At 49.2% G+C, this 26691-nt stretch overlaps 1 protein-coding gene across 1 annotated transcript; it reads left to right on the forward strand.

Annotated features, from left to right (window-relative positions):
• Window positions 1–306: 306 nt before the first annotated feature.
• Window positions 307–24961, forward strand: LOC104306590 (transmembrane protein 151B). Its single transcript, XM_054161504.1, has 2 exons — window positions 307–731; window positions 21892–24961. Exons 1-2 carry the CDS (start codon window positions 642–644, stop codon window positions 23320–23322), a joined length of 1521 nt encoding a protein of 506 aa, XP_054017479.1. The 5' UTR covers window positions 307–641; the 3' UTR covers window positions 23323–24961.
• Window positions 24962–26691: the final 1730 nt, after the last annotated feature.

Consider the following 26691-nt stretch of genomic DNA (forward strand, 5'->3'; position numbering starts at 1 on the left):
TCTTCGGGAAACTTTGGATGCGCCGTCCGGGAGGGCTTCTCCGGGGCAGCCATCCTCCTCTTCACTCTCCTTCTCCTCCCGGGCTTTGTCCCAGGGGGTGCCGACGGAGCCCGGGCGAGGTGTGGGCTCTGGAGAAAGGCTGCAGAGGTGGCAAAGGCTCCAAGATGCGCTGAGAGGAGGTGGCCGGCGGCGCGGGTGCATCCCGGGAAGGGGGGGACGAAGCTCATATAGAGAAGGAGACGGGAGGGGGCACTCCGGGAGGGGTCAGGAAGGGGCACCCCGGGAGGGTAGGGCTGGGAGGGCGTCCCCCAGGAGGGGCGGCCGCACCCCGCAGCTCCCAGCTTCCCGCAGAGGCGAGCCGTGAGCCGCTGGGCGGTCGTCTGCCCACCTGGGGGGGCCGAGAGCGGCAGGGGCATCCCCCCTCCGCCTCGTCTTTCTCTCCTCCCCTCCGCCGCCTCCCTTCCTCCCTCCCTGCCTTCCTGCCTGGGATGGTGGAGGGAGCCGGGAGCACCCGGCAGGACGGCCCTGGGCGCGGGGGGCGACTCGCCCCGGCGCCGGTGGGGAGGGCGGCCCGCCGGGGGGGCTCCGCCGTCTCGGGGCTCCGCAGCCCCCGCGGCCGCCGTCGCCGGTGATGGCCAAGGATGTCCTCGGAGGGGGAAGCCGAGGCTGCTGCTGAGAGCGGGCCAGGCAGCACCCCCGCGCCGGGGGCCACCGCCGCTGTGCGAGAGGAGGTGAGCGGCGGCGGGATGCCCGCTCCGGGCCGGGGGGAAATCGATGGGGTGAGGGGCGGGCGTGGGGAAAAAGCGGGGAGTCGCTACTGGAGGAGGGTGTCCCGGCTTGCGGGTGGCGGTGTGTGTGTGTTTGTGAAGCCATGGAGAGCCGAGGAGCCAGCCACAGCCCGCCTGGTTACCTGCAGCCGCGCAGCGGGGACAGCCGCCAGCCACCGCGGAGCGGTGCGCGGTGCGGTGCCCCGCGGCGCTTTGCGGTTCCGGGACTGCCGGCAGGACCCCGCGGCCGCTCCGAGCCCCCCAGGGCCGCGAAGTGGCTGCAGCTGTGAGGTTCTACCTACGGGCCCCCGGCCCCGCAGCCCTGCACAGGTTGCCGGCCTCGGGGCGGCGGCTTGGCCGGCGGCTCTGCACCGGAATGATGCAGTGGAAGAAAAGGGGGCCTGGCCGGTGGAACTTTGGCTAAATAAGCCCCTTGGGGTTTGACCTATGAGAGCCGACAGCTTCCCTGGGACTTCTGAAGGGATCAAGAAAATCGCAGCTGTGCGGTTGTGTCCCTGGCAGGAGCGTCTAAAAGCGTTTGCAGCCAGGGGCTCCGTGCCTTTCAAGTATTTTGGGCCGGAGGAGGAGGTCATCTTTCTCCTTTTCCCTTCGGGCCTGGGCACTCTGCATTAAAAATACTGTAGAAAATAGCAGTATTTTCTGCACAGGTTTCTTTGAATCGGCTGTGGAGTGCTTACCATGGCCTTACTCATCATAGAGAGGCAATGATGGATGTGTATTCTGAGTGTTGACACAAAATCCTGAGCCAGAAGGTATTGGCCAGAGAGAGCTGCAGGGCTCTATGGCAGTAGGTGACAATGTGTGTACAATCTTGCACTCTTGGGACAGCAAGCTGTCCTGCATCACGAATGCCTTAGATTTTCATCTACATCTAATGTAGCCTTTGATTCCAACTGCAGTGTTAGGTCTGCCATTTATACCTTTTAACCCATGCACAGATCATGGAAGTGACTGAACTTTCTTCATGATAGGGAGTGCCTGCTCCCAGGGATGCAGAGAGCAGCCTCAAAGCAGGCAGAGAAATGTGAAAACAGAAGTGAAAGCAGCCCTGTGTGCAGATAGTCTCCTTAAAGCTTCTGTAAACAGGTCCTGCAGCTCATCAACAGTCTTATGGTCCTAAGTCAAAATCCAGCAGCCTCAACAAAGCCTGTGTGAAGCTGCAGTGTATTTAGGCTAAAACCAAACAGCACTTTAAAAAGTACCTATAAGAGAAAATTGACTTTGCAACTCAGGTTGGAAAAACTATACTCTTTGGGTGAAAATTAGGGGGTCCTCCTGTGCAATTGCTTTCTAAACACCTGCAACATGGTTCACTGTGAGGAGCTGTGGCTGGATCCAGGATACAGCTGCTGTTCCAGTGGTAGAACTCCCTAATGTAATTACAGCCCTGCAGAAGATCAATAGATGGTTAATGCTGGAAGGGATTTTTTGATTTATTTGGTCTATGACCAGGAGCTACAGAAGGCTTTCCAATATATTAAGTCCACCATAAAAACATCCAAGCCATTTCTAGACATGAGAGCACTTGATCTCTCTGCTAAGCACGTTGCATCTTGCTCCGCTCATCCTCTTCTCAGTTTTTCTTCTGTTTCAACACAAACATTTGCACATTTGAGTCTATAGCTCAAATGCCTGTAGCAGTGCTGTCTGAACACTGCAGGCTTACAGTATTGGTCTTTTCCTCATACTTTCTCCATCCCTGTGTAAATAGCCTTTTTGCACTGGGACCTGCGCAGTTGTGTTTGAATACCCACTATTAAATGGGCACTTCAGGGGCTTCTCTGTTAAGTCTTGTCATTTATGGATTTCATGTAGGTCAAATGCATGGCCTTGCATCTCAACAGTGACTGAAAATTGCCTTTGTTGGGTAATAAATCAATGTGAGATAAAACCCCAAGCCAGAAACAGAGAATGTGTCTCAAGTCTCAGTTTTTGCTCTTGAAACTGGGACAAGTGAAAATGCAGCTGTGGATGGGGAAGGAGAGAGGCAGTTCACTTACCTGCTGTGGCCCTTGTCCCCTCTCACCAAAGGCTGCTTCAGTTTACTGCTGACTCTGCTGAATGTCAGAGCAAGCCCTCAGATTACCTGCCAATATTCTGGTTTGGGGGTTTTCTGTTGAGGCATTGATTGCTTGAGCTGGATGAGCTGGATGAGCTGTGCTTTTGGTGGTGGTGTAGGATTTTACCATCTCATCAACTCTTGCAAAAAAGACTCAAGGTCTTGCCAAAAAAGAATCAAGGGGCAGTGAACACAAACTGGAACGCAGGATGTTCCACATAAACATCAACAAAAAATGCTTCACTTTGAGGGTGGCAGAGCACTGGAACAGGCTGCTCAGAGAAGTTGTGAAATCTCTGTCTTTGGAGGCATTCAAAACTCTTCTGGACGTGTTCCTGTGAGATTTACTCTAGGTGATCCTGCTCTAGCAGTGGGGTTGGACTACTTGATCTTCAGAGATCACTCCCAACCCCTACCACGCTGTGATTCTTTGAGGGGAGGCAATGAACAGGACATGTTTTTCCAAGTGCTTCAGCAGCTATTGCTGTAGATTGAGTCTCTGGACATATTTTCCTTTATCGTCCTCTCTGAGGTAGCAAACCCTGCTGCTCTCTACTGCCCTGGTGAAGCTTTGGGCTGGTGGTTTTTCTTGTCTTGCTTATTACTGTGACAGCCAACACCTACTCTGAAGAGCTGGTAGGGACTTTTTTGTATTCTTGCCAGTTTACACCTCAATCAGGAAATGGTCATTAACATTTAAATCCCTAAAACTTAGCTGGAAATTGGTTTTCTTTTCAGATAAGTGAGGCTGGTGAGTACAAACAGTATTTATTTGCTACCATAGCCAAGTAATCTCTGAGGAAAGCTGAAAGCAGCAGCCACTTGGCATTTTGAAATATGTATTTGTCTTGTCTGTACTGGCAGAGTCAAACAGCAGTTGTCCGTGCCCCGTTTTATCTTCTCTTCCATATTTAATAACTTTAATTGGGCATGGCATAATGTAATCAGTTGAGCTATTTAAATGAAAGGGGGAAAAGCCCTCATGGGCTGATGTTTCTGAAACCCATGGTCATCAGCTCACTGATGGAGATATTACAGCAGAGAGAGGGCCACTTAAAACGTTTGTCATCTGCCTCTTGCTGCCAAGGTGAAATGCAACAGGAGCTTGTTCCAGAAGTGCTCTTTGAGGTCACGAGAGCACCAAAGGGTGTTCCAAGTTAAGAAAATGCACACACTGCTTGTTTGCCAGCTACAGTGTGACAGTGTAATGACTGTCAAGTCAAAAGACAGCTTGGTCCTATCCTCTTAAGCGTGACTCTGGAGAGACATCCTTGGCTTGAGGGATTAACTCCATTTAGTTCTCCAGCATATTTATCCTTTCCAGCCAATATGAATGTCAAATGTATTTTATTTACCAAGGCTTATTTTTTGGCATTTAATATATCAGGCACAAACCATTTCACAGCTGGGTAGTTTAAATTGTCCCCAGCTATGGGCTGAATTGTACTGGTGGTAGAGTGATGGTAGAGGAAGTGAGGCAAGTGAGCCTCTCAGCTTTATCAGGCTTGCTGTAGGTGCACCTCACTCATTTGCAGATCCCCATGCTGCAATGCAACCCCCTTCTCACAGATCCACAGGAGCTCATTTGCTCTGTGCAGCCTTTCTAGCAATCTCCTCTTTCCTAGAGGCTCATTGTCATCCCCAAGACTTCTGTGCACAAGAGAAATGAACCCAGGAGCAGAACTGTGGTGGAAGTTAACACTCATTCTTGCCACCCTTTAAGCAGAAGCTTGGGGACCTATTTCCCTTGTAAACCTCTCTCTCAAGACCTGAGCAGGTCACTAACTCAACAGCCCCTGCTCAGAGGAGGCTAGGAAACATGACATGTGGCTGCTAGGGAAGCTCTACTTTTCCTTACCCACAGCTCTTCCAACCCTCTTGAGAATGACCTGCTCCTAAACAATAGCTGCTGGTTAACCTGGTGGAAGTCCATCCCAAGTCACCACCCCAAGTGAGTGTGACTAACTTTGCAAAGAGTTCTGCCCCTCTTGAGTGAGGGTCAGACAGGACAAATACCTTTCTACTGCTCCTGCCCTTGGTTTATGCAGTGGACATAAACCAAGGAGTGCACCTCATTCTTCGATCAAAATGGTCTCCCTCACAGAGGCAAAGGAGGAAGTCCATTGGTATTGGCATCAGAGGAACTGAAAAGCCTTTTATTCCCCCCTCCTGATCCTGTAGTTCCAGGCAATATTTGCATTGCAGATCCTGTCATAAGAAGATCTGTGCTGATGCATCACATCTTTTCCGCCCCCCCCCCCCCCCCCCCGCTTTTGTTCTTTTCATTGTCCCACTTTATCTTCTGATCACGTGTCTGTTCTTGGTGCCCTGAAGTTGTCTCTCTTCTCTGTGCTTCATATAAGCTGTCAAGATTTAAACAAAAAAAAAGAAAAAGATAGAAAATATCAAATGTCTGAGATATGAAGGGCAGCCTGGACTCCTGCTGTGTGGGCTTCTGTGAGCAAAGCTTTCTGAACTCTCCAACAGAGAGTGCTCCCTCACCACTGTGGCAAAGACTGAAGTGAGCTGCTCCTTCCAGATGACTTTTTCAGTTCCCTCCAGCAAGGGAATTGTTTTTAATGGAGCATTGAGCTGGAGCAACTAGAGAGCTCATGAAACTCTGCCACTGAAGGGCTGTGAGGAAAATTTAGGCAAGCAGCTGTCAAGTATGTAGATGTTGCCTCCTGGGAGAAGGTGAGACTAGGTGGTAGGCCCCCATCAAACCTATTTTCTAATACTCTTCTCTCAAGTGGACAGAGAGTTAGCTGATACCAATGGAAAAGTAATGTCTCTTGCAGACTGTTTTGAAGCTCCAAATACTCTATTTTTCTCACTTCAAAGACCCCAGGGGATCATCTCCCTTCAGAAGGGAAGAGCAGATACCAAGGATGCCTTTCAATCAGTGCAAGCCATTGCATGAGTGAGGTAGGAAGCGTCTTCTCACTGGGAACAGAGCACAAGGCTTCCTCTCATCTGTTTAGGCTGTTCAAGATCTATGGAAAATTGTCTAGGCACAGCCTAAAACTGCCACAGAAGAAAATAGCTCAAGTCATTGCCAGTGACCAGGGGCACTGCAGAAGCAGAGATTAAAAACAGTGACATGTTCTCGAGTAGTCCATAACAAGTGGGGCTCATTTCTGGGTGTATCCTAACATCTGATAATGAAGTTAACACCAAAAGTAGTGGCTGCCGAGCTGTGGTCAGCACCATAAGGCCCTTTCAGTTGGTTCAGTGACACTCTAGATAAGGCTGGCTTTGACTTTTCACTTACAGCAGGAGTTCTACTTTTCAGAAAAGGGTGGTAGTTAATTAGTTTTGAAGTTCTAATCATGGAAAATATAGTTCACTCAAGAGTTCACTTTCAGACTCCAGTCATCCGTTGGGCCCCTCTGAGCTTAAGAACTGTGTAGTTAGAAATAGCAGGTCATGAAACTTGGCTGAGGTCACAGTTATTGTAGTTGCTCTGTTAACTACCCAGAAAGGGTAATGTCATTTAAGCAGAGCAGCTGAGGAGGTATTGTAGTGGAGCTGCTGCCAACGGGAGCCCAGGGCGCAGGTCAGGGATAGAGGCTGCCTCAAGAGCTGCCCATGCCAGCTCCACCCTGAGCACCCACCCCTATGCCCACAGCACATCTCACAGAATCACAGAATCAACCAGGTTGGAAGAGACCTCCAAGATCATCAAGTCCAACCTGTCACCCAACCCTAACTAATCAACTAGACCGTGGCACTAAGTGGCTCATCCAGGCTTTTCTTAAACATCTCCAGGGATGTCAACCCCACCCCTCCCTGGGCAGCCTATTGCAATGGGCAATCTCTCTTTCTGTGAAGAACTTCTTTCTAAGATAAAGCCCAAATTTCCCCTTGCCCAGCTTGAGACTGTGTCCTCTTGTTCTGTTGCTGGTTGCCTGGGAGAAGAGACCAACCCCCCCACCTGGCTACAACCTCCACTGAGGTAGTAGTAGACAGCAATAAGGTCTCCCCTGAGCCTCCTCTTCTCCAGGCTAAACAACCCCAGCTCCCTCAGCCTGGGCTTGTGCTCCAGACCCCTCACCAGCTTTGTTGCCCTTCTCTGGGCATGTTTGAGCAACTCAACATCTTTCTGGAATTGAGTCTTGAATCTTATCCACAGCTACACAGGTAAGGAAGGGCAGTGCCTGCCACTGGCAGGGCAGATGGCTAGTGGGAAGGCTGGAGGAGCCTGGCTGTGCACAGCGCTGGCAGCTCAGCAGTACCAGCAGGCTGGCAGCCATCCCAGAGCAGAGTTAAGGTTGTGAAGTGGTGTCTGGTATACCTGTCAGTCACTCTTACTGTGCCACTGGGAGAGGACAGAGGGGATTATGCCCCACAAAATGCCTGACCTTTTAATTTCTGTGACTTTACATCAGGTGAAGAACATCCAGGGAATCCCAGCTCACACAGCACTGTTTCTGTATGGCTGAGGTACTGCAGATCCCAGTTCAGATCCAGGCCATGTCAAGGAAAGGCTGGTGATACTGGGCTTCAGGAAAGACAGGGACTAGAAACAACCAGCTGGTGAGAGTGGGGACTAGTGGAAGCTGACAGCAAAAGGGCAGAGAGCAGGTCACAAAGGGTCATGCTCCTGGCAAGGAAGCTAAGGGTAAGTGATTGAAGTGACTTGCAAATGTGGAGTCTGCATAACCTGACCTTACCAGGAAAAAGGATGGGCTCAGTCAGAGATTTCTCCAGGTCATGGTGTATTTGGCTGTGGGAGAGAAATGATTTGTGACCACACATTTATGGCTGGAGGCCTTCATACCTGTGCCATTGATTGCCATCAGGAGCTGAATTGTGGAGTACAACATTCGATTAGCATGGAAACAAAAGTTATTCAGCACAAGGCATTGGTGTCTTACACTGAGTAGCTCTCATAGACCAGCCAGTGCCCTGCAGGACAAGACGTGGAAGAACCTGAGTGCCCACAGGTACAAGCTGTGCCATCTCCCTGACCCTGTGATGGGCAGGGAGGAGCACAGAGCACCATGGAGACTGTGGGGTGATAGCATCTGTCAGTAGAGTCCAGCCAGCGTAAGTGTCCCTCTGAGGACCATAAAGATGGAAAACAACCCCCTTGTGGCTGCCTGGAGGTGATGTGGCCAGTTCTTGGTGGAAGAAGGGGGCAGTGAGGGCACATACTGAAAGGATAGGAATGACAGCCTGTCTGCAGGCCTGAAGTGGTTCTCTGCAGGGGACTGTCAACAGACCAGGCAGGAGCTAAATCACCCACTTCTGACCAGCAGGTACTTGGAGTGGCAGGATGTGACAGCTTACATGCAGATGAGACAACTTCCCAGCTGCTGCAATGCTTATGTGAAAGCACTTCATTAATGCTATTTTTTCCCTGTCTTCAGGAGGTATAAAAAGGTGTAAGTCATGCCATGGGTCAAAGTCACATCCAGAAATAAAATCCAGGTGTCCTGGCTCACAGGATCCCTTTTAACCATTAGATGTTTAAAGGAATTTCCAGGGGAGTTTTCACCTGCTGTGCTGTCACATGTTATTGCAGAATGTGCTGCAGAGAGAGAAGAGAGAAGCAAGAGGGAGAGAGAGGTGATACTTTGGATGAAACCTCGTTTCTCACAGGGAAGCGTTACCTGCTGGGATATGACCTCATCTTAACAGGAGCACTGTTATTAAAAAAAATAAAAATGACAGCTCTGAGGTCCCAACTCTGCTCAAAATGGTGCCACAATGAGGAAACACATTCCCCAAGTCTGACAGAGAAGCTCAAGCTTGAGCGGTGGCTGAGTATTAGGGATGCTCAGCCCAGCAGCACGAGCGACCTGGCATGGCAGCAGCCCAGGCTGCGGCAGCTCAGCACCCTGGTGGAACTGGCAGGTCTTCTGCTGAAGTGGGGCTGGCAGACTCCGACTGGGAGGTCACAAAACTGGAGGTTTTCAGGAGAAGACTTGATGGGGTGCTTGGTGCCATGGGTTAGTTGTTTAGGTGGTGTTGGATTGGTTGATGGGTTGGACGCGATGATCTTGAAGGTCTCTTCCAACCTGGTTTATTCTATGTATGTATTCTATGTGGGAGATGGGAAGGCTGGAGTTTGAGAGGTCAAATCACAGAGCCACGTTTTTCTGGTTTTACTAGGTAAAAGGACAGGATTTCCACCAAGTGAGGGAAACAAACCAAATAACTTCATGGTTCTGGACACAGCTTGATTCACATTTCCCTTTGAAAGACTTCCCTAGGTGTCACTGGGGCTTGGATCAGTCCTGCATCATATTTCTTGAGAGCACTTGAGAGGTATTTCTATCCCCCACTTAAATCTCAAGGTGTTTCTTTAGAGTAAACAAAGATTAAATGGTATTCATAATAATGAACTGTTTTCCTCACTTACAAAGCAAACAGAGGCATTCAATGAATAGGTTGCAAATAGCTGGTGAGGCACTAACACTCCTTGAGCTTCCTCCTCACTAGGCTCTCTTCTCCCAGCTCCTTGCTTTCCCCACCTGGGAAACTGGTCCATGGCTGTTGTCCAGCTTGGCTCTGGGTGAGTGCCTCATTCCTCAAGCTGAGACCGAGGGAAGATTGGGCAGGACACATGTGTGGGTTGAAATTAGTCCCCAGCTAATTTGAGAGAATTACCCCCACCCCACCCCCAAATAAAACTGCCAGGCCAGCTCAGATGGAAGCAAATGAAGCTGTATTTACAAGCAGACTAAAAGCTAGAAATATGAAATGCAATGAATATGTACAAAATATACAATATTTGCATGTCTTTATAAACAACACAAGAACTCCCCTGGACAAAAGCAGGGACTACCAATAGCTTCCCCCTCTTCCACTCCTTCCTCCCTGTATAAGGGAAAAAAGAAAGAGGAGAAAGGCAGAGAGTAGCTTGTTAGTACTTAAGACACAACAAAGAAATGCAGCCAAGGTCAGCAAGCCAGCAGAAGCACTCCAGCTAGTATCTGCTGGAGTGAAGAAGCCAAAAAGAGAGTCAATTTATGCAACTAGCTTTATGTTAGTTATCAGACCAATGGGAGTATTTAGACCTTATCATTATTTTCCCTTTACATCCAATGGTAATTTATTTACATTCTAGCACTTTCTACCCAAGATCTGTGGGAAACTTCCCTGGCATCAGCCTAAAACTGCCACAACACACTAAGGCACAGTTCAGGCGCTCTTGGTGGATGAGGACAGTGCCTGCCACCCTAGGGACCCGGGAGTTGAAATGGACAAGCTTTAGTACAGCATTGAACCCTGGCTCCAACATCCACTACTGCAGGCTGCTCATTTGCACAATGCAGGAGAAAACCACCTGCTCCAGCACCACCAGCCTCCCCTCACTGCTCACTCTTCTCCCAATCCCTGGAGAGCTGCATCTTGTGAGCAAAGGTGGGTGTGAAGCAGGGCTTACAGGAGCCTGTTGAACCCAGCTGGGACTTGGCCAAGCACATAAAGGCTGGCTCTCCCTTTCTTGCTCGGCCCATCCCTCCTGGACCAAAGCAATGGGAGCTAGTCCCACCAGCTCTCCCATTTTCCCTTGGCTGGTGTTATTTTTCCCTTTGTGCCAGTGAAGCTGCTGGGAACACCAGTGCCATCAGCCAGTTGCACCGAGGGATCAGCTAGGCATGAGGCAAGCTGCGAAACACCAAGCAGCACAGCTGTGGCTCCTGCCAGTCAATCAGCTGACAGTGGCTGGGAACTGCATCCCAGGAGCTTTCCTGGGATAGATGATGCCTTTTATCAGTTGCCTTCTAAGTGTTGAGGTGTAAAAGTGACCCTGTGTCTACTAGGAACCTCCAATATTCAAGGTGGGTAACATGAGCTAAGTATGATGAATGCTTAAAGTGTAGGGGTAAAAAAAGAAGATCCATTCTTGGAGCTACTCTTGCTCTTAAGCAGCTCAAATCCCAGCTTTTCTTTCCTGATGAACTTATTCCCAACATTGACATTACTGAGAAAAATCCTCTGCCCCCATAATATGCTCTTTGTGTTGCCACTCACTTGAAAGCCAGTGGCAGCAGCATCAGCAGTTTGGGGAGAAAAGGGATAATTTTGTAAGTGCAGCATTTTTGTGAGCTTGTAAGAAGCTGCCACTAAAATAGCCTTGGTTTCTATTTTGCAAATGGTGACCACTTTGTTGCTAGGATTCCTTGGCATTGAAAATGTAACTGCATGTTTTCCCTCAGAGCAGCTTGTGAGAGCATCACCTGTGGCTGCGTCTAGGGCCAGATTCTTCGCACCATTTGCATGCGTGCCCGTGTGAGTGGCTTTCCCGTCCTGCTGCGATGTGCGGCACATAGGTTGGCTGGGATCCAAATCCTTTGCTTCTCTGGGATTTCCTTTATTGCTGCTTGAAGAAGTCAGAAGTATCCTGCAAGAGCTACTGCTGAATCTGACATTTCAGAGGCCTGGAGGCAGCTCCTGTCCTGACCTCCGCTTTCTTCATCTTCAGATGGTGACGAATTCGTGAGAGTCAAAGAGCAGGCTCTTTGGATGGCATTTCAGGGGTGTCCTAGCATTAGGAATTCAGGTGGGTCAGCAAGATTTGTGCCTTTTCATGGTTTGTCTTGTCCTGTGATAGGCTCTGCTGGGGAGACGATTTAGTTCTACCATTTTGTGCACCTTTCCACCTTGAGGAGTTCCTGCTGCCAGCTCCACTGATGGAATGAGAAGATTAAACCTCCACAGGTATTCAAGCAAGGAGAAACAAAAGTCTTCCTGCTCACCCCAGGAGGGCCACTATCGAAGAGAATGCCTGAGCCAGCGACGCTATAAACGAGTGGAATGTGTGCAGGTTATTCTTTCTGAACCCAGTAACAGAGTTTCTGCTGGGCATTGATGTCAGGGCCCTTGCTTGCAGGAACCTTTCATTCTCACAGGAGTGCCATGGCAGAAAGGCAAATGGTGCATCCAACACATACATGCAGCAACCAACATGCTGCACATTCAAAGGCAAGGGAAGCTCGCTTTGGTGCAAAGTGGCTTTTCCTGTTGCCCTCTATCCCTCATATTTTCCTCTCCCTCCATGCAGGCAGCCACGCTGAGAGCACTTGCTATTGGCTCAGCATGAGCTAGGGGTAATGGGCTTCTTGCCATTCAAGATGGATGGCAGGAGGGATTTTGTTTCAGGCTCCCCAGGAGGGGATTTATCAGATGACTGTTGTAACATCTTCCTTTTCCCTCACCAGGCCTTATTACTGATGCCTCATGCAGTGACCAGATTGGGTCATGCGGTGGAGGCGCACTTCTGCCCATCATACACCAATGTCTGGTTTAGCACAGCCCTGCAGGCTCCTTCCTTCCTGTACTAATGAATATCTGCCCCTGGAGTTGGTTTGGCTGTGGAAAGCAGTAAGAGGTTGTTCTCTGACTCTTCTTCTGCAATTGAGCTCTCCCTGGTCACCCCAGACCTGTTGGGACACTTGTTGACCAGGATTGCCTCGGGAGCTGAAAGATATTTGCACCCACATCTGTTGTGGCTGCCTGAGGACAGTGGGCAGAGATCTTCTTGCTCTTCTTGCATCGTCCCTGTCCACTGCACAAATGGTGCAGCCTTTCTCAGGTCCAAGTGTCAGAACTCACCTCAATTATGCTTAATGGCACAGCCTAGGTCTAGCTTAGGAAGGACTCAGGGATTGTCTCTATGTTACGTCCTGTCACATCCATCGAGAGGTGGAATATTTTCCACTGTTCTGTGGAAAACATGCCCTTGATCAAGATGGAAGAGTCTCTCATGATTAGACACAAAATTTGCTTTCATCCAGGAAGGTCACCACGTGCCAAAGTGTGTGGCTTGTGGTTATTGATTATTCTTTCCCTTTCATGTATCTCTTTGGGATATATCAATCACAAGCATACATCTGCAGAGGCAAATGCAATTATGACTGCCATTAATTTATCCACCCTTCCCCCCTCTTTATTCCCTTTATTATTTTCTTCCAGTTCTCTGTCAGTGTTTCCCCCACTCCTTTTTTTCCCCATGGACAGGAAGATTACTCTTGCTAAAGAAGAGGAAAAAGGACAAGATAAGTTTGATTCCTTACTCACATGATTAATCCCAAGCTGTGGGGTCATTTTGTTGTTGAGGACAATAATAAAGTCAACCTGTAGCCCCAAAGCCAGGTCTTGGCAGAGAGCAGGAGCGTGCTGTGATGCCACACATCTCACTGAAACACAGCTGCAGCATCAGCCCTGCAGCTCATTGTCACCTCCGTGGGAGCTTCCTCAATTTAGCACAACCTTATCCCCCCCCACAGGCTGCAAGGAGAAGATAGGGGCATAGATATGTTTTTTTTTTGAGAAGTTCCCAGTGGTGAGAAAGCAGCTATTCAGGAGCAGCTGCTTTCCAGGTCATAGATGGGCCAGGAGGACTGCTGGCTTGTATGATGCTTTGGTGGTGTTGGGCTCAGTGCTTCCCTGTTGATCTTTGACCAGGTCCTTTCTATGGGCCTGGTTCCCTCCTGCCTAAACTGTCTGGTCTCTGTCCCCACCTGCCAGCATCCTTCCCCTGCCTTGGTGGCAATGGCATTCAGAGCATGTCTAGGCTGTCCTTTTATCTTCTCCATCTCTTTCCACCACCCTGTGTTTCCCCTTCAGGTCCCTATTTCCATTCAGGCCACGTCTTTGCTACTTTCTGTTTTCTCTTATTCTTTTATTTTAGACATCACAGCATTTTGCTTCAGCAAAATTGCAGCTCCCGAGGTCAGCCACCAAGGGCAAACAGATTTTACAGGTGGGGTTTAAAAGGACAGGAAACCCTTCAGGCATGATTTCCACCAAAGAGAATTCTAATGCTTTTGAAACTGGGGAACCCAGATAGCTGGCTGCAAACCAGACACAGTCAGTCAAATGTGGGCCCCAAACTGTCCACAAAAGAAAACACATTAGAATAAATTCATGCTGTGGCAGCATATTTTCTGCTTATACAGCTCATGCTGGAGTTCTCAAGGAGACTGAAGCATGCAGTCTGACAGAAGAGGGGAAAGACTTTTTGTTAATAGTAAGCAAAAGGCAAAATTCTACATCAGATTCCTGAAGACTGTGATTCTGCCAAAATAGTTTAGTCTGTTTCCTTCGGACTTCACAGACTTTTTCTCCACCTCTATTTGGGTCAGTCTGGCAGCTTTCAGCTCCAGTTTATTTTGCCAGTCAAAATCAGAAGTGGACAAAACAAGGTTTGTCGTTGTCACTGTAACCATCTGCATGCTGTAAGCCGTGCTGAGGCAGCTAGAAGAAGAGATGCCTCAAGCTCACACTGCCATACAGCTGCTCTCAGAGTGAAATACAGCTGCTGATGAAGAGCGTACCACAGCAGTGGGCTAGGTCACAATGTGCTCCACAGAAGCTTTGGGAGGCTTTTTCTTAATATTCCCTGTAGAGCTGCATGTGGGATTGCTCCTGGCAGTGGACACTGGAAGTGTGAGGAGCACCTCTGCGTCCATGTAATGCCTGCAGCCTTGGTTTTTATGATTGGCGGCTTTGTGAAGAGAGTTGTCTTGTGCAAGGGTGTATTTAGCCATTAGACTGACAGGGTTCTGCAGGAATCATTACCACATCTGACCCTATCCACTGAAATTAAACATCAAATCCCTGCTGGTAACATTTACAGTTGGCACAAACATTATCAGGCTGGTCAGTAACGACAAGAGCAGCACAGTCCTGCAGAGAGATCTGCTTCATTTGATGATTTCATTATTCAAGCCAAAACCAGATCTGAAGTTACACATTTCAGGGTGGAGAGTGCAGCCAGCTCTTCAGCTGTCCTCAGAAACAGTGACTCAAAAAACACCTGGGAGCAAAGTGAGTGAGCAGCTGAATATGAACTCTCAGGGAGGGGCTGGGTACACATCTACTGAAGTAACTCTTGGAGACAGTAAAAAGGGGGAATGAGTAGGGATAGGAGGTGACTTAATGTTTTGGTATGGTACTAGTGAAATCAGTGCTGAAGTCCTGTCCACTTGCACAGTACACATCTAAGAATGATCTCAGTGTGCTGCACAGAGACCAGAGCACCAGAAAAGAGCTAGAACTGTGTATTGAAGGGCTTCAAGACCTTCATCCATTTAAATGTTTAAAAAGAAGGCTGAAAGGTGTCATAATTAAGAAGAAGTATCTTCAGAGGGAAAGGAGTCTTTCATTGCCTGCAGAATAGCTCCCCACTGCCATGAATAGAGGCCGAAGTGAGACAAAATTGCAGTGGCAGTAAAATTTCATCACCAGAACAAATTACAATGGGGATCGCAGGTTCTTCATTTCTTTTAGTCTATCAGTTAAAGCAGAGCCTCTTTATGTGAGATGAGCTTTTACAAAGCACTAGTTACCAGGCCCACTGTAGAGTGAAATTCCATTGCCTGTGAGATACAGGAGCTGTGGGGAGAAGGTGTAGTGTCTCTTAGTCTTAAGGTGTTAATATAGTTCAGGTTGTAATAGAAGCTGAACCTTCCTGACCCAAAATAGCCTTGCAAAGTTGAGAGAAGTTTCTGTGCTAAAGAACCATCTGGTGATTTATCATATCATAAAAGACCCTGCCATTACTGAGGGACAGTCACATGGCTCTGGGGCGCCCTGCCATCACACAGACTTGTGTCTTGGGTCAGCAGAGGCACTGAGCCATCTCTGGTAAAACAGAGGCACCAGATTTCAGGTTAGGCTCCCAAAAATCTGGGCTGGTGGCATCGGTCTGGGCTTCTCTGAGCGTGGCACTTCCTCCTCCTGCTAACAGAGTGCTTGCTTGGAAGAACAGGGACACACACACCACCTCAACCTGAGCCCTGGGAAGTTCATTTGTTCTTATCTACCTGTCAGGAGGAAGGGACCTAGAGTCACAAGCACAGTTTGCTCACCCAGAGGTATGTTGTTCTGGTTCTCTAGCATCATCAGTCCCACATTCCAAATATGCCTTTTAAGGAGAAATCAGTGTTTGAGGGGAGGTAATTTTTTGACATTCTCAGCCACTCTCAATGTGGTTGCTTGTAGGCTCACTCAGAATGGTTACCAACTACAACTTACTTGCCTGTGTCTTAATATTGATCATTTGCAAGGAGGTTGGAGGGCTGGAACCCTGGCCACCAGACCATTGCTCTTGCTCTCATTTGGCTCCAGCTGCTGAGAAGGGGTCACGCCAGGCTGTGCAATCCTTTTTTCATGGAATCATAGAATCATAGAATCAGTAAGGTTGGAAAAGACCTCAAAGATCATCAAGTCCAACTTGTCACCACAGACCTCATGACTACTAAACCATGGTACCAAGTGCCACGTCCAATCCCCTCTTGAACACCTCCAGGGACGGTGACTCCACCACCTCCCTGGGCAGCACATTCCAACAGCTAACAAATCCCTCTGTGAAGAACTTTCTCCTCGCCTCGAGCCTAAACCTCCCCTGGTGCAGCTTGAGACTGTGTCCTCTTGTTCTGGTGCTGGTTGCCTGGGAGAAGAGACCAACCCCCTCCAGGCTACAACTCCCTTCAGGTAGTGGTAGAGAGCAATAAGGTCTCCCCTGAGCCTCCTCTTCTCTGGGCTAAACAACCCCATCTCCCTCAGCCTCTCCTCATAGGGCTGTGCTCGAGGTCTCTCACCAGCCTCGTTGCCCTTCTCCAGACACGTTCAAGAGTCTCTCTTTGCTCTCTCTCCAGCCCTCCACACTCGATGAGATTAACAGCCCACATCTCCACACTACTACAACACACAGCATGTTTTAATGACTTTAATTACGGTGGCTGCAGCCAGAACCCAGCCTGTTTGCTGCTGAGCCAGAAGGAGCCCTGGGTGGGTGTGCCTGTGCGAGGGAGGCTCCACGCCGGTCCTTGCATACCTTCTTTTGATCTTGGGCATCTGCCATTGGACAATGCCTTTGAAGGCAGCTGCCCTTTCAGCCACTGCCCGGATGTTTTTATCATTTGCAAACTAAATTTTGCACTGAGCTTTCTTGAAGGAGAAACAATCAACATGTTGCCAGCCTGGAAACTCCTGTCTGCTACAGGTGTCAGTTGAAATTCCAGTTCTTCGTCAGCAGTTAGGGCTTTCCGGAGTATTTTCCAGCAACTGCAGCAACAAATTAAATAGCATCTATCATTTAGTGTCTTGGAGGGCTCCATGCTACCTGACAGTAAGCAGACCACGGGAGGATGTGGAGATACTTCTTCATTTTGTGTGGTACACAGATCCTTCGCTCTGCCTGAGCTTTCTGGAAATGATGCGCCAAAAAACCCCAATGTAAACGTGAAGCAGTGCTGCGAGGGCAGCTGCTTGGGGCCAGAGATGACTTAGGACAGGGCTGTCCCCAGATCTTATCCCTCTCTGCATGGCTCCCAGCACAGGCACCCACAGCCCTACCCACACTTGCCACCTCTCACCCATGGTATTTTCCTCATTTGCGCCGAGGTCTACTAAAGACTTTGGGAAATATTTTGTTGGTGGTGGTGGTTTTGAGTGTGGAAGAACAAAGTGAATTCTGGCTTGTGATTATGAATAGTTTGGGTAAAAGGTAGCAGGAGATTCCAACCCAGTCAGGTGCAATGAGAAGGGAGGCCTCTGAAAGCTGTTGAGCAGCATGCCAGAGTATATCTTGCAAGACGTCCTTTAGAAGCCTGTGTTTTTAACACAGCCTGAAATCCATAACCAAGAAGACTGACAGCTCAGCTTCTTCATAGCATTGCACCCAAGCCAGGAGATTTTTACAATTTCCACCATCATCAGAAATGGTTGGAACCTTTGGGGTGAAACATTTGATTTGGTTGAATCCACCCCTTTTCACAGAAGCAGCTGTAGAATCATGAAATGGTTTAGATTGGAAGGGACCTTCAGATGTAATCTAGCCCAACCCCTGACATGGGCAGGGGCACCTCCCACTCAGGTTGCTAAAAGCCCCATCCCACTTGTCCCTGAACACTTCCAGTGAGGGGACAGCCACAACTTCTCTAGGCAACCTGTGTCTTATTTAATCTTCTATCAAGAGGTTTCTCAGGTTAACACTGGAAGCAAAGCCCGAAGCAAAGCCATAACAAGCAGGAGTGGAAGGACTCCTCTCTTGATTTGGGTTAGGGACTCAAATCCTGAATCCTAGCTCACAGGCAAAATGTCTGTTGACTGAGCCTCTGTCTGTTCTGGGACAGTCTCTGTTTGGCTCTGGTTTTCTGTCAGGCTCTCTGTCTTTGCTTTCTTCAATTACATTTCTCTATTAACATTTTCCAGGGGTTATGCTTTTGTTCCACATCAAAACAACGCAGATGCCACAGCATTCCTCAAAGGATGTAACTCCCGCTCGCTGGCTGGCTCAAGTTATCATGGAAATTATTGGTTTCCTTCAGCATTTATTGTGCTCATCTAGAAATACAAGCTTGCCCTGTTTTGATCTGCAGCATTATGCACAGAAAGGAGAAAATTCCACGTAGTACCACAAACATCATTCATGCAAGGAGATGGTATGCTAATTAATAAAGTCTGGGAGCCACTGGTTTAACATATTAATGAATTTGTTATGCAGAGAGAGATGGAAAGATACATTTCCTTATTAGATTTTTTTTTTTTAATGTCTGATCTTTTTGTTGTAATTATGTCCTGTTCCAGGTCTTTCTTACAAACACTCTAATAGTGTTTCCAATAGCATAATTGAGTTACTTAAATATTTCAGCAAAGGGAAGGAGAAATGAGGGAACGAAGGCCAAATGAGTGTATTCAGAACTTGAAAGAGGAGGGACAGCTGTGGGGGTAGACCCTGGAAGAGAGGTTCTTTCATAACTGAGGACCTGGAGAAAATGGCATCTGCTTAAGAGCAAAGGAGGGTATGAAACAGTGGGTCAGAAGAGCCAGGAGAAGTAATTGTGTTTTACCCAAAGGGTTTTGAATGCGAAGGCCCTGCTGGACTGGACTGGTAGGTATGTGAATCAGAGAGATGTGGCAGTGGGCTTTATGGCTTTGTGTTTTCACTAATGCAAGGAGAGGAGGAGTTGCCCTTTTACATGCTGCAGTGACAGCTGTGGAGGTAGCCTGGCTTGGCCTGATCCAGCCCTTTCAGTGCAGTGGGTTGAAGACCAGTTTTGAAGTGTGTCCAGAGGATGCATACCGAATGTCATCCTGGATCTGCAAGCCTCTGAGCTGCTGCCAGCCCAGCCCAGTGCCACCCCAGGACTGGTGAGACCAGAGCCTAAATGTCATTTAATGGATCTAAGCTCATTAGGAGGCATTTGCCCGCTCTGATAATGGCCACTGATAGCCCCAACCAGCAGGGCTGGTTGAATTACCCTTTGGGGAGAAGCACACCTGTGGGTTCTAAGTTGGACCACAGAGCTGCAGAGAACGGAGGTTATTAGTCAAGGGATGTGAGATAAAGGGAAGGTGGGGATTGCAGTGCCTTTGGCAAATGGTGCCTTAACTGACATGGGACAGCCCAGGGCCAGGCTGACAGTGCTTTAAACAAGCCATAGAAAAAGACTGGGGTTCCCAGAACTGCATGGAGTAATTAAGAACTCACCTTACATTAAAACTGACTGCTGGGCATCTTTTGCTGGGTCTGCTGGTGTTCTTCACAGTGTTAACCATGTGGGATTTTGCTTGAGAAGTACCTGTGGAAACTTGTGTGTGAACTTCAGGTCCTGTGCTAGAATATTGCCCAGCTGTTTTCTTCTGCAGAGTCCCAGGGACTGGAGCAGAGAGATGTTCATTTTTAGTTTTCTTCACCTCACAAAACCTTCAGGGAAAAGGAAGGGTAGAGGTCTGCAATTCTTCATTGCAGCCTGCATTTTTTGCATTACTATCATGCTTAAAAACTGGATCCATGTCAAGAAAAGACAAAGAATAGAAGGCAGCAATTCCCAGTGGAGTTCCCATGAGTCAGAACAGCCTAGGGCCCTAACCCAGGGTCCAGTGTACAGCTAGGGCAGAAGCCTGGGTTGGGGCAGCACCCACACTGGGACAGAGTGATGGGTATTTGACAAGAGTTTCATGACATGAGACTCTCTGACACTGCACACAGACTCAGGGGTTCACCCCCACAGTCCTTTTTCAGCTGATTTGGGGACTGCCTGAAGCCCCCTTTTGGCTTTCCTCTAGGTTTCCTGCAAAAGGCTAATAAACCCAGCCTTATCCTTACCCATACTAATGACTTTTCACTGTCTTACCTACAAAAAAGTTACATACCATATCCCACATAACCCACTTAGCTTCTCTGCACCCATTTTTCACCAGAATAATTGTTCTTTATTCTGTCATATGCACACATACAAAAAGTTTGGGATAAAAATAGAAATTCTATACAAATTCCTTCTGGATGCATCAGGAAGAATCAAGGGTGAGATTCTACCTTAGTCCTGGCAGGCAAACACTGGTGTAGCTCTCTAAAATGAATAAAGTTGCACTGCACTTACACAGTGTCAGATCAGAAGATAAGAAATCAAAACCAAACCCCATGAAGTCTAGTTTGGCAGCGCTCACAGCAAGCCATAAAACCCTCTGTAGTTATTTTGAAGTGGTCCTCTGTCCCAGGAAAAAAAAAGCAACAAACCAGCAGTATTAAACCTGACCTTCTTGCCTTGCTAGGTGAGATGCCAATACTTCCATCTCATTGACAGTGAATTCTCCTTTCTAATGGCACCCTGCTATTATTTCCTGAATCAGAAGATTCTGCTCCTTAAATTCTTTGCTGCCACACCGTGACTTACTGACTCCTAACTGCTGTGGGACCAAGATAAGTTATACTAGGGAGGAACTTGTTCCATGGAAAAAGAAAGAGAAGACATTTTCCACCCCCAGCATCTGTTAGCATCTACGGAGCAGTTCGATGCGTTAGAGGTGGCCCCTCGGGAGAAGGAGTAACAGTGTGCTTCTATTTTTACACGGAATCAGGCTCGGCAGAGGGCATGATGGTGCACGAGTATCAGTCTGTATCTGCTTTCTCACTGTCGTTTCCCCAGCGTTGGGGAGAGGGAGAGAATGGCAGCGGGAAGAGGGGACGCAGACCGCCCTCCCCATTATCCAGCAGGGCAGCAGGGGGGGCCTCGCTTCACGCACAGATGTGCAGCTGCCAGCCAGCAGCCTAACTCCAGCTGCTGCTGCTCTGTGCAGGAGAGAGCTCCGTTTCCGCTGGCTGCTTGGCTCAGTCTGGTGTTTTTTATTATAGCCCAGCACAGCGTGACAATGCAGCTGATTCACTGCACCACGGCTGGGGTGAGGGCTGCAGTCACGCTGTGGGAGTACGAGAGTGTGAACTCCAACTCTACTCCCAGCCCGAATCTTGGGACTTGAAAGGAAGGGAAGTGCTACCTTTTAAATATTCACGCATACATCCTTAGCTCCAACACTTAAGCTTTCAGGTGTTCTAGGTCAGAGTGAGCCTTCTAACCAGCCTGAAGCTGTGCTGCACCGTGCTGTAATCCTGACAATTTTTTTTTCAGCTAAATGTGCTTGAATCTAGTAATTTTCCCGATGGCTCACCTCCAAGAAAAAAAATGGTGTCGATCATTTGGTAGGTTTCAGGGTTGAGTGTGAGTCAGCTCTGAGTCAGGCAGCATCTCCAGCTCCATAAAGTGCTGGTCCCCTGGTGCTGGCACGACCTATGGGGCTGCAGACCTGCGATGGATGATTCTCCCAAGCCTCCCTCCTTGTGTAGGGAACCCAGGCACTGGGCCCTTGCAAAGCAAAGGGGCAAGCCCACAGCCCCACATTTTCAGCTGTTTGTGTGCTGTGAAGCCCTCTTGGTCTCAGAATATGGCAGAGTGTGTAGGTGATGCTGTCTCCAGGCAGGGAGGAGGAGATGGGGACCCATCTTACCCATCGTGGAAGGGCCTGCCCAGCTCGGGCGCAGACATGGCGAGTCACTGCTGCATGGGCAACTTCCCTCCCCAGAGCCAGGAGGAAGCAGGGAAGGAGTTTTGTCCAGGGAGCTCTGTCCTGGGCACGGTATTTCTGTTTATATTCACATTTCTATTAAATAGGGTGATGCCTGAGAGCAAAGCCAGACATGGTCCTGAAGGCAACAGCCCCTGAGCGTGTTGTGCAGAGTGGCATGACTGATGGCTTCCTCACTCTCTCTTTGTCTTTCTCTCCCCTTCCCCTGTGATGTGACTGAAGCAACGCCCCGTGAAGCAGTCCCTGAGTGCCTGCATGTGCCGAGAGTCCCACTGGAAATGCCTCCTGCTCTCCATCCTCATGTACGGCTGCCTGGGGGCGGTGGCCTGGTGTCAGCTGGCACGGGTCACCAAGCTCAGCTTTGATAGCTCCTTCAAGGGCAAGTCCATGATCTACCATGACAGCCCATGCTCGGACGGCTACGTCTATATCCCACTGGCCTTCCTCTCTATGCTGTACGTGGTGTACCTGGTGGAGTGCTGGCACTGCCATGTCAAAAGAGAGCTGCAGTACAAGGCAGATGTGGACAGTGTCTACGAATGCATCAACCGCATGCAGCAAGCCACTCCATGCATCTGGTGGAAGGCCATCAGCTACCACTTCGTGCGGCGAACCCGGCAGGTGACCCGGTACCGCAACGGCGACGCCTACACCACCACCCAAGTCTACCACGAGAGGGTCAACACCCATGTGGCTGAAGCTGAGTTTGACTACTCTCACTGTGGATACAAGGACATCTCCAAGGAGCTCCTGGGCCTGGAAAGCTACACGGCCACCAAGCTGAGGTTCACCAAGTGCTTCAGCTTTGCCAACATTGAGTCTGAGAACTCCTACCTGACTCAGAGGGCTCACTTTTTCACAGAGATCGAGGGGCTGGATGACTACATGGAGGTGAGGGAAGGCATGCAGCTCAAAAATGTGGATTTTAAAGAGCTCATGATGGCCTATGGGGACCCAGATCACCTCCCATGGTACGTGTCCCACTATGCTTTCTGGGTGGCAGCTATCCTGATGATCTCGTGGCCACTCAGGGTACTCATAGAGTATCGGACTGCTTACGTCCACTACCATGTGGAGAAGCTGCTGGGCCTGGAGTACACGGCCCCCGCTGCAGCCGAGGAACCCTTATACCGGTACCGCATGCCCCGAGACGCCACACAGGACAGCACCGAGCTGGAGTGGCACATCTGCACCAACAGGCAGCTGATCCCCAGCTACTCAGAGGCCATGCTCATGGACTTGGCCAGCTCCCCAGCCTACAACAGCTACACGGTGTGCCGGTACGGCGAGACAGCCCACGGCTGTGAACGCTGCAACCGTGCCTCCAGCACCTCTTCCATCTTCTCACGCCACGCTTTCCACAGCTGCAGCGGCACCTCCCGCCTCTCCCTCAACACCAGCCGCTTCTCCCTCTGCCGCCTCCACGGCTCCCACAGGACAGGCCTCTGGAGGAGCCGCAGCAGCAGCATCGCAGAGCGGGGCTGCCAGGACGAGCAGTGCTGCTCCTACTCCAGCCAGCTGGCAGTCAACGAAAACCCCCCAACCTACCACGACGCCCGCTTCTTCCCCGTCCTGATTGTGCACAGGTCGGAGGGGCAGGACGGGCAGCGCTTCTACGTCAGGCGCTCCTCCTGTCTGGAAACCTCTCTGTGACAGGCCTCCGTGGGTTCTTGGCTCCTCTGCTCTGAGGGGACAGGGCTTGCAGAGGTGCTGCTGGTGGAGAGCCAACATGAGAGGGAACTTCTTCACTGTGAGGGTCACAGAGCACTGGAATAGGCTGCACAGGGAGGTTGTGGAATCTCCATCTCTGGAGACTTTCAAGACCCATCTGGATGGGTTCCTGTGCAACCTGTGCTAGATTCTATGGTCCTGCTCTGGCACAGGGGTTGGACTCGATGACCTTTGGAGATCCCTTCCAACCCCTAACATCCTGTGATCCTGTGATGTGTTGGTCTCCACAGTGTGTCCACGGCAGAACAAGCTTCAGCTCTTCCACCTGCCATTGAAGGAGGACACAGGCACTCTGATCAATGGTTAACCTTATTTCCAAGGACTTCTTCCCCTCCTGCCCTAGTCTTTAATTTCTCTCTACACTCTTTTACTCCTCACCTTCTCTTTGCTCCTCAGTTCTCTGCCTCTCCTCTCCTCCCACCCTCAGTCTTTGTCCTGTGTTTTAGTCACAGCATTTCACTTCTGTTACTGCTGGAGGATTTACAAAGCTTGTCCTTTGCAGAGTGTTTGCCCTCTTGGATGCCCTGCAACGTAAGAAACTCAGATAGGCAAAAGGCACACGGCCAGCCAGAGCCAAGTCAGAAGGAGAATTCCGATCTGCAGGCTCTGAGTCACCTCCTGCAAACCCCAAATGAGGTGCTTTATTCATTTTATTTTCACCACTCTTTTTCTCTTTTATTCTGTCATTTGCTCTCTCCTTTCTTCATGTTCTCCTCTCCCTTTACCCTCATCTTCCTCTATTTTTGGTTTTCTTTTTCATTTTTTTCACTTCTGCTTCCCTCTTTTTCTGGGGTTTTCTGGGGAAGGCTGTAATTGCCTTCCACTGGGCAAAAATAAGGTGGTTGTGGCACAAATGTCACTAACTGCTGACACAGCCACAGGCTATGCCCCTGAGAAGTGCTGAGGACTTCCTTTCCAGAGCAGTGACATATACCAATAAAGCAAAAAGCCCTTTGCTCACCTTGTCCTGCCTGGTGTGCAGCAGAGACACTGGTGCATTTCCAGCTGTAGTTAACCTTGTCCAGCTCCACCCCTGTTAGCAATTGTTGAGAGCCATAACGTAGATCAGTGCCCTGTTAGTGCCACTATTTTTAGGACCTTAGGTCTGGTTCGTGGTTGTTTCATTCCTACCACTTGCACAGAGCAGCACTGGCTGGGTAAGGGGGGAGGGGCTGAAGAGGAAAAGGTAAATCTGGTATTAATTCTCCCACCCATAGACTGGAGTTGTTAGGAAGCTCTTCCACCCACAGCGTCTATCAGAGCAGTTGCAGAACTGCTCTGTTATCTTTCAGCTTTCCTTGTGCCCTGGAGAGGGCTACTGGCCCATAGCCCACTGCTTGCCTTCCCAGGCGAGAAGTGGTGCCACCCCAGCCCCAAGCAGGGAGCACAGCTGGGAGCCAGCCCCACCAGCCACTCCTGCTGGAGCTCCAGACTCCTCCCAAAAGGTTTCCCCTAGAGCAGTTACAGCGCCTTCCAGAATTAATCCCAGCAATGCCAGACCCAGAAGATGTCTGGTCCCAGAGGAGTGGGCTCCTGCACTGTGGGCTGTGGGCTGCCCTCCTGGCCCCTCGAGAATGAGGGGCTGACCCAAGAAGCTTATGGCCACGCTGAGGACCCACCAGGGACCTCACAACTGCCAAACCTCCATCCAGCAAAGGGTTGGTCATATGCTGAGCAAGCTCTGTTCCATTTTGTCTTGTGGATGGTGGATTGTTCACTGTGAGTCACAGGAAAATGCAATACAATGGCAATACAGTCACTTCCAAAGACAAAGTGTTGTCACACACAACAGCAAGTAGGTAAGAAACCAAGCCCCCAGAGGGGCTGGCAACAAATGCTTCCTCCCAGATCTGTTCTGTGTGTATCCACGTGTAATAAGAGATTTGTAAAGTCATACTAGTATGTGTAGATGATGTACAACTCTGAATACTTATATGGTGATTTCTTATGGCATTGACTGTTGCACCATGTTCAATACATTTTAGTTTGGTTTGATGACTCCTTTTTGATGTGCTGTGTTTATTTCAACTCCAGAAAGGGGAATATGGGTAATGCCTGGCTAACCTGCTGCAAGCGATGGCGCCACCAGGGAGGTTGTTTAATGTGAGTTGATCTGCTTTAATGTAAATACTTTATGCATGAGTTATGTGCCATTTTCATTCCAACAGCTTGGCATTTAGTGCAAAAGATAGATAACACATATGATGTGTTAGTTTGTCACCTCTGAAAAGGAATAACCAGCCCAGAAATGTGGAGGAGTCAGGTTTGGCCTCAGGGTAATGATTATGGTTGGGCTGGGGCCAAACTGGACAACACAGAAACTCAGAAGAAAAAAATTGAACTGAAATCCACCCTGCAGTGATCCAGTCCCAGGCCCCCCATCTACATCATGCCACCTACCACCTCCAGGCATTGCTGGAAGAGTTTGGGAACTGGGAAAGGCTCAGGCCTGATCTCACAGCTCAGACTCATCCCTGATGTACTTGTATTTTGAAGACACGAGTAAATGCAAGCCTTTAATACGGTTCCCTGTCCTAATCATCATTCACACAGAAAAAACAGCACATATGGAAGGTATAAGATCTGGAGGAGGCTGAAACTTCATAAAACAGAGAGGCTGGAATATGTCAGCACTGTTTCTGACTGAAGGAGGTGGTAGGGAGGAAGACAAGAAAGCAGAAAGGAAGAGATGATAGAATAATATAAATTAAAAGAGAACAGAGTTCAGCTGCAGCCAAGATAATTTCCAAATGAGCAGCGTAACTCAGTTATGGCAAGCTTCACCCAGACACAGGCAGAATGAGTTTCAGTCTCCTTGTGAGCTGCTGCAGCCACCTGTGTCTTTAAATACCATGTGCAAGGTCTTGGCATGGCCAGTTTGGTCCCATGTGTATTTCAAGATGGAGGGTTATATTTGGTTCCTCAGAAGTGGCCATGTTAAACAGTATTATTATCCAACACGAACCAGCTCTGGCAATCCCATTATTATGATGGGTTGGGCAGAGAATGGAGACAGTGTGTGCCCAGTTTGACTTTTCCAGTGCCCTCAAAAGTCACTGTAATATCCAGCAGCTCTCAAGATGTGTCCTTGGCAGGGTTTGGAAAGTCTACAGGGTATCTGCTCCCTCACTCCTTGTGTTCTGGTCCAACTTGGGGGCATTTATTCAAGACTCCATCCTTAAACTGTGAGTCTGTGAGGACATGTGTGTGATACACATGGAGCTGTGTGATACACATGGAGCTGTGTGATACACATGGTGACTGAAAAGTTTGGAGCAGTCCTTTCTGGGG

This window comes from Dryobates pubescens, chromosome 5 (genome assembly GCF_014839835.1).
Source record: "Dryobates pubescens isolate bDryPub1 chromosome 5, bDryPub1.pri, whole genome shotgun sequence".
Lineage (NCBI taxonomy): Eukaryota > Metazoa > Chordata > Aves > Piciformes > Picidae > Dryobates > Dryobates pubescens.

Bases quoted from the DNA above. Each gene is read 5' to 3' on its own strand.
- LOC104306590 (XM_054161504.1), top strand. From the start codon at position 642: ATGTCCTCGGAGGGGGAAGCCGAGGCTGCTGCTGAGAGCGGGCCAGGC. The intron at 732-21,891 runs GTGAGCGGCGGC...ATGTGACTGAAG, and splicing joins CCGCCGCTGTGCGAGAGGAG to CAACGCCCCGTGAAGCAGTC.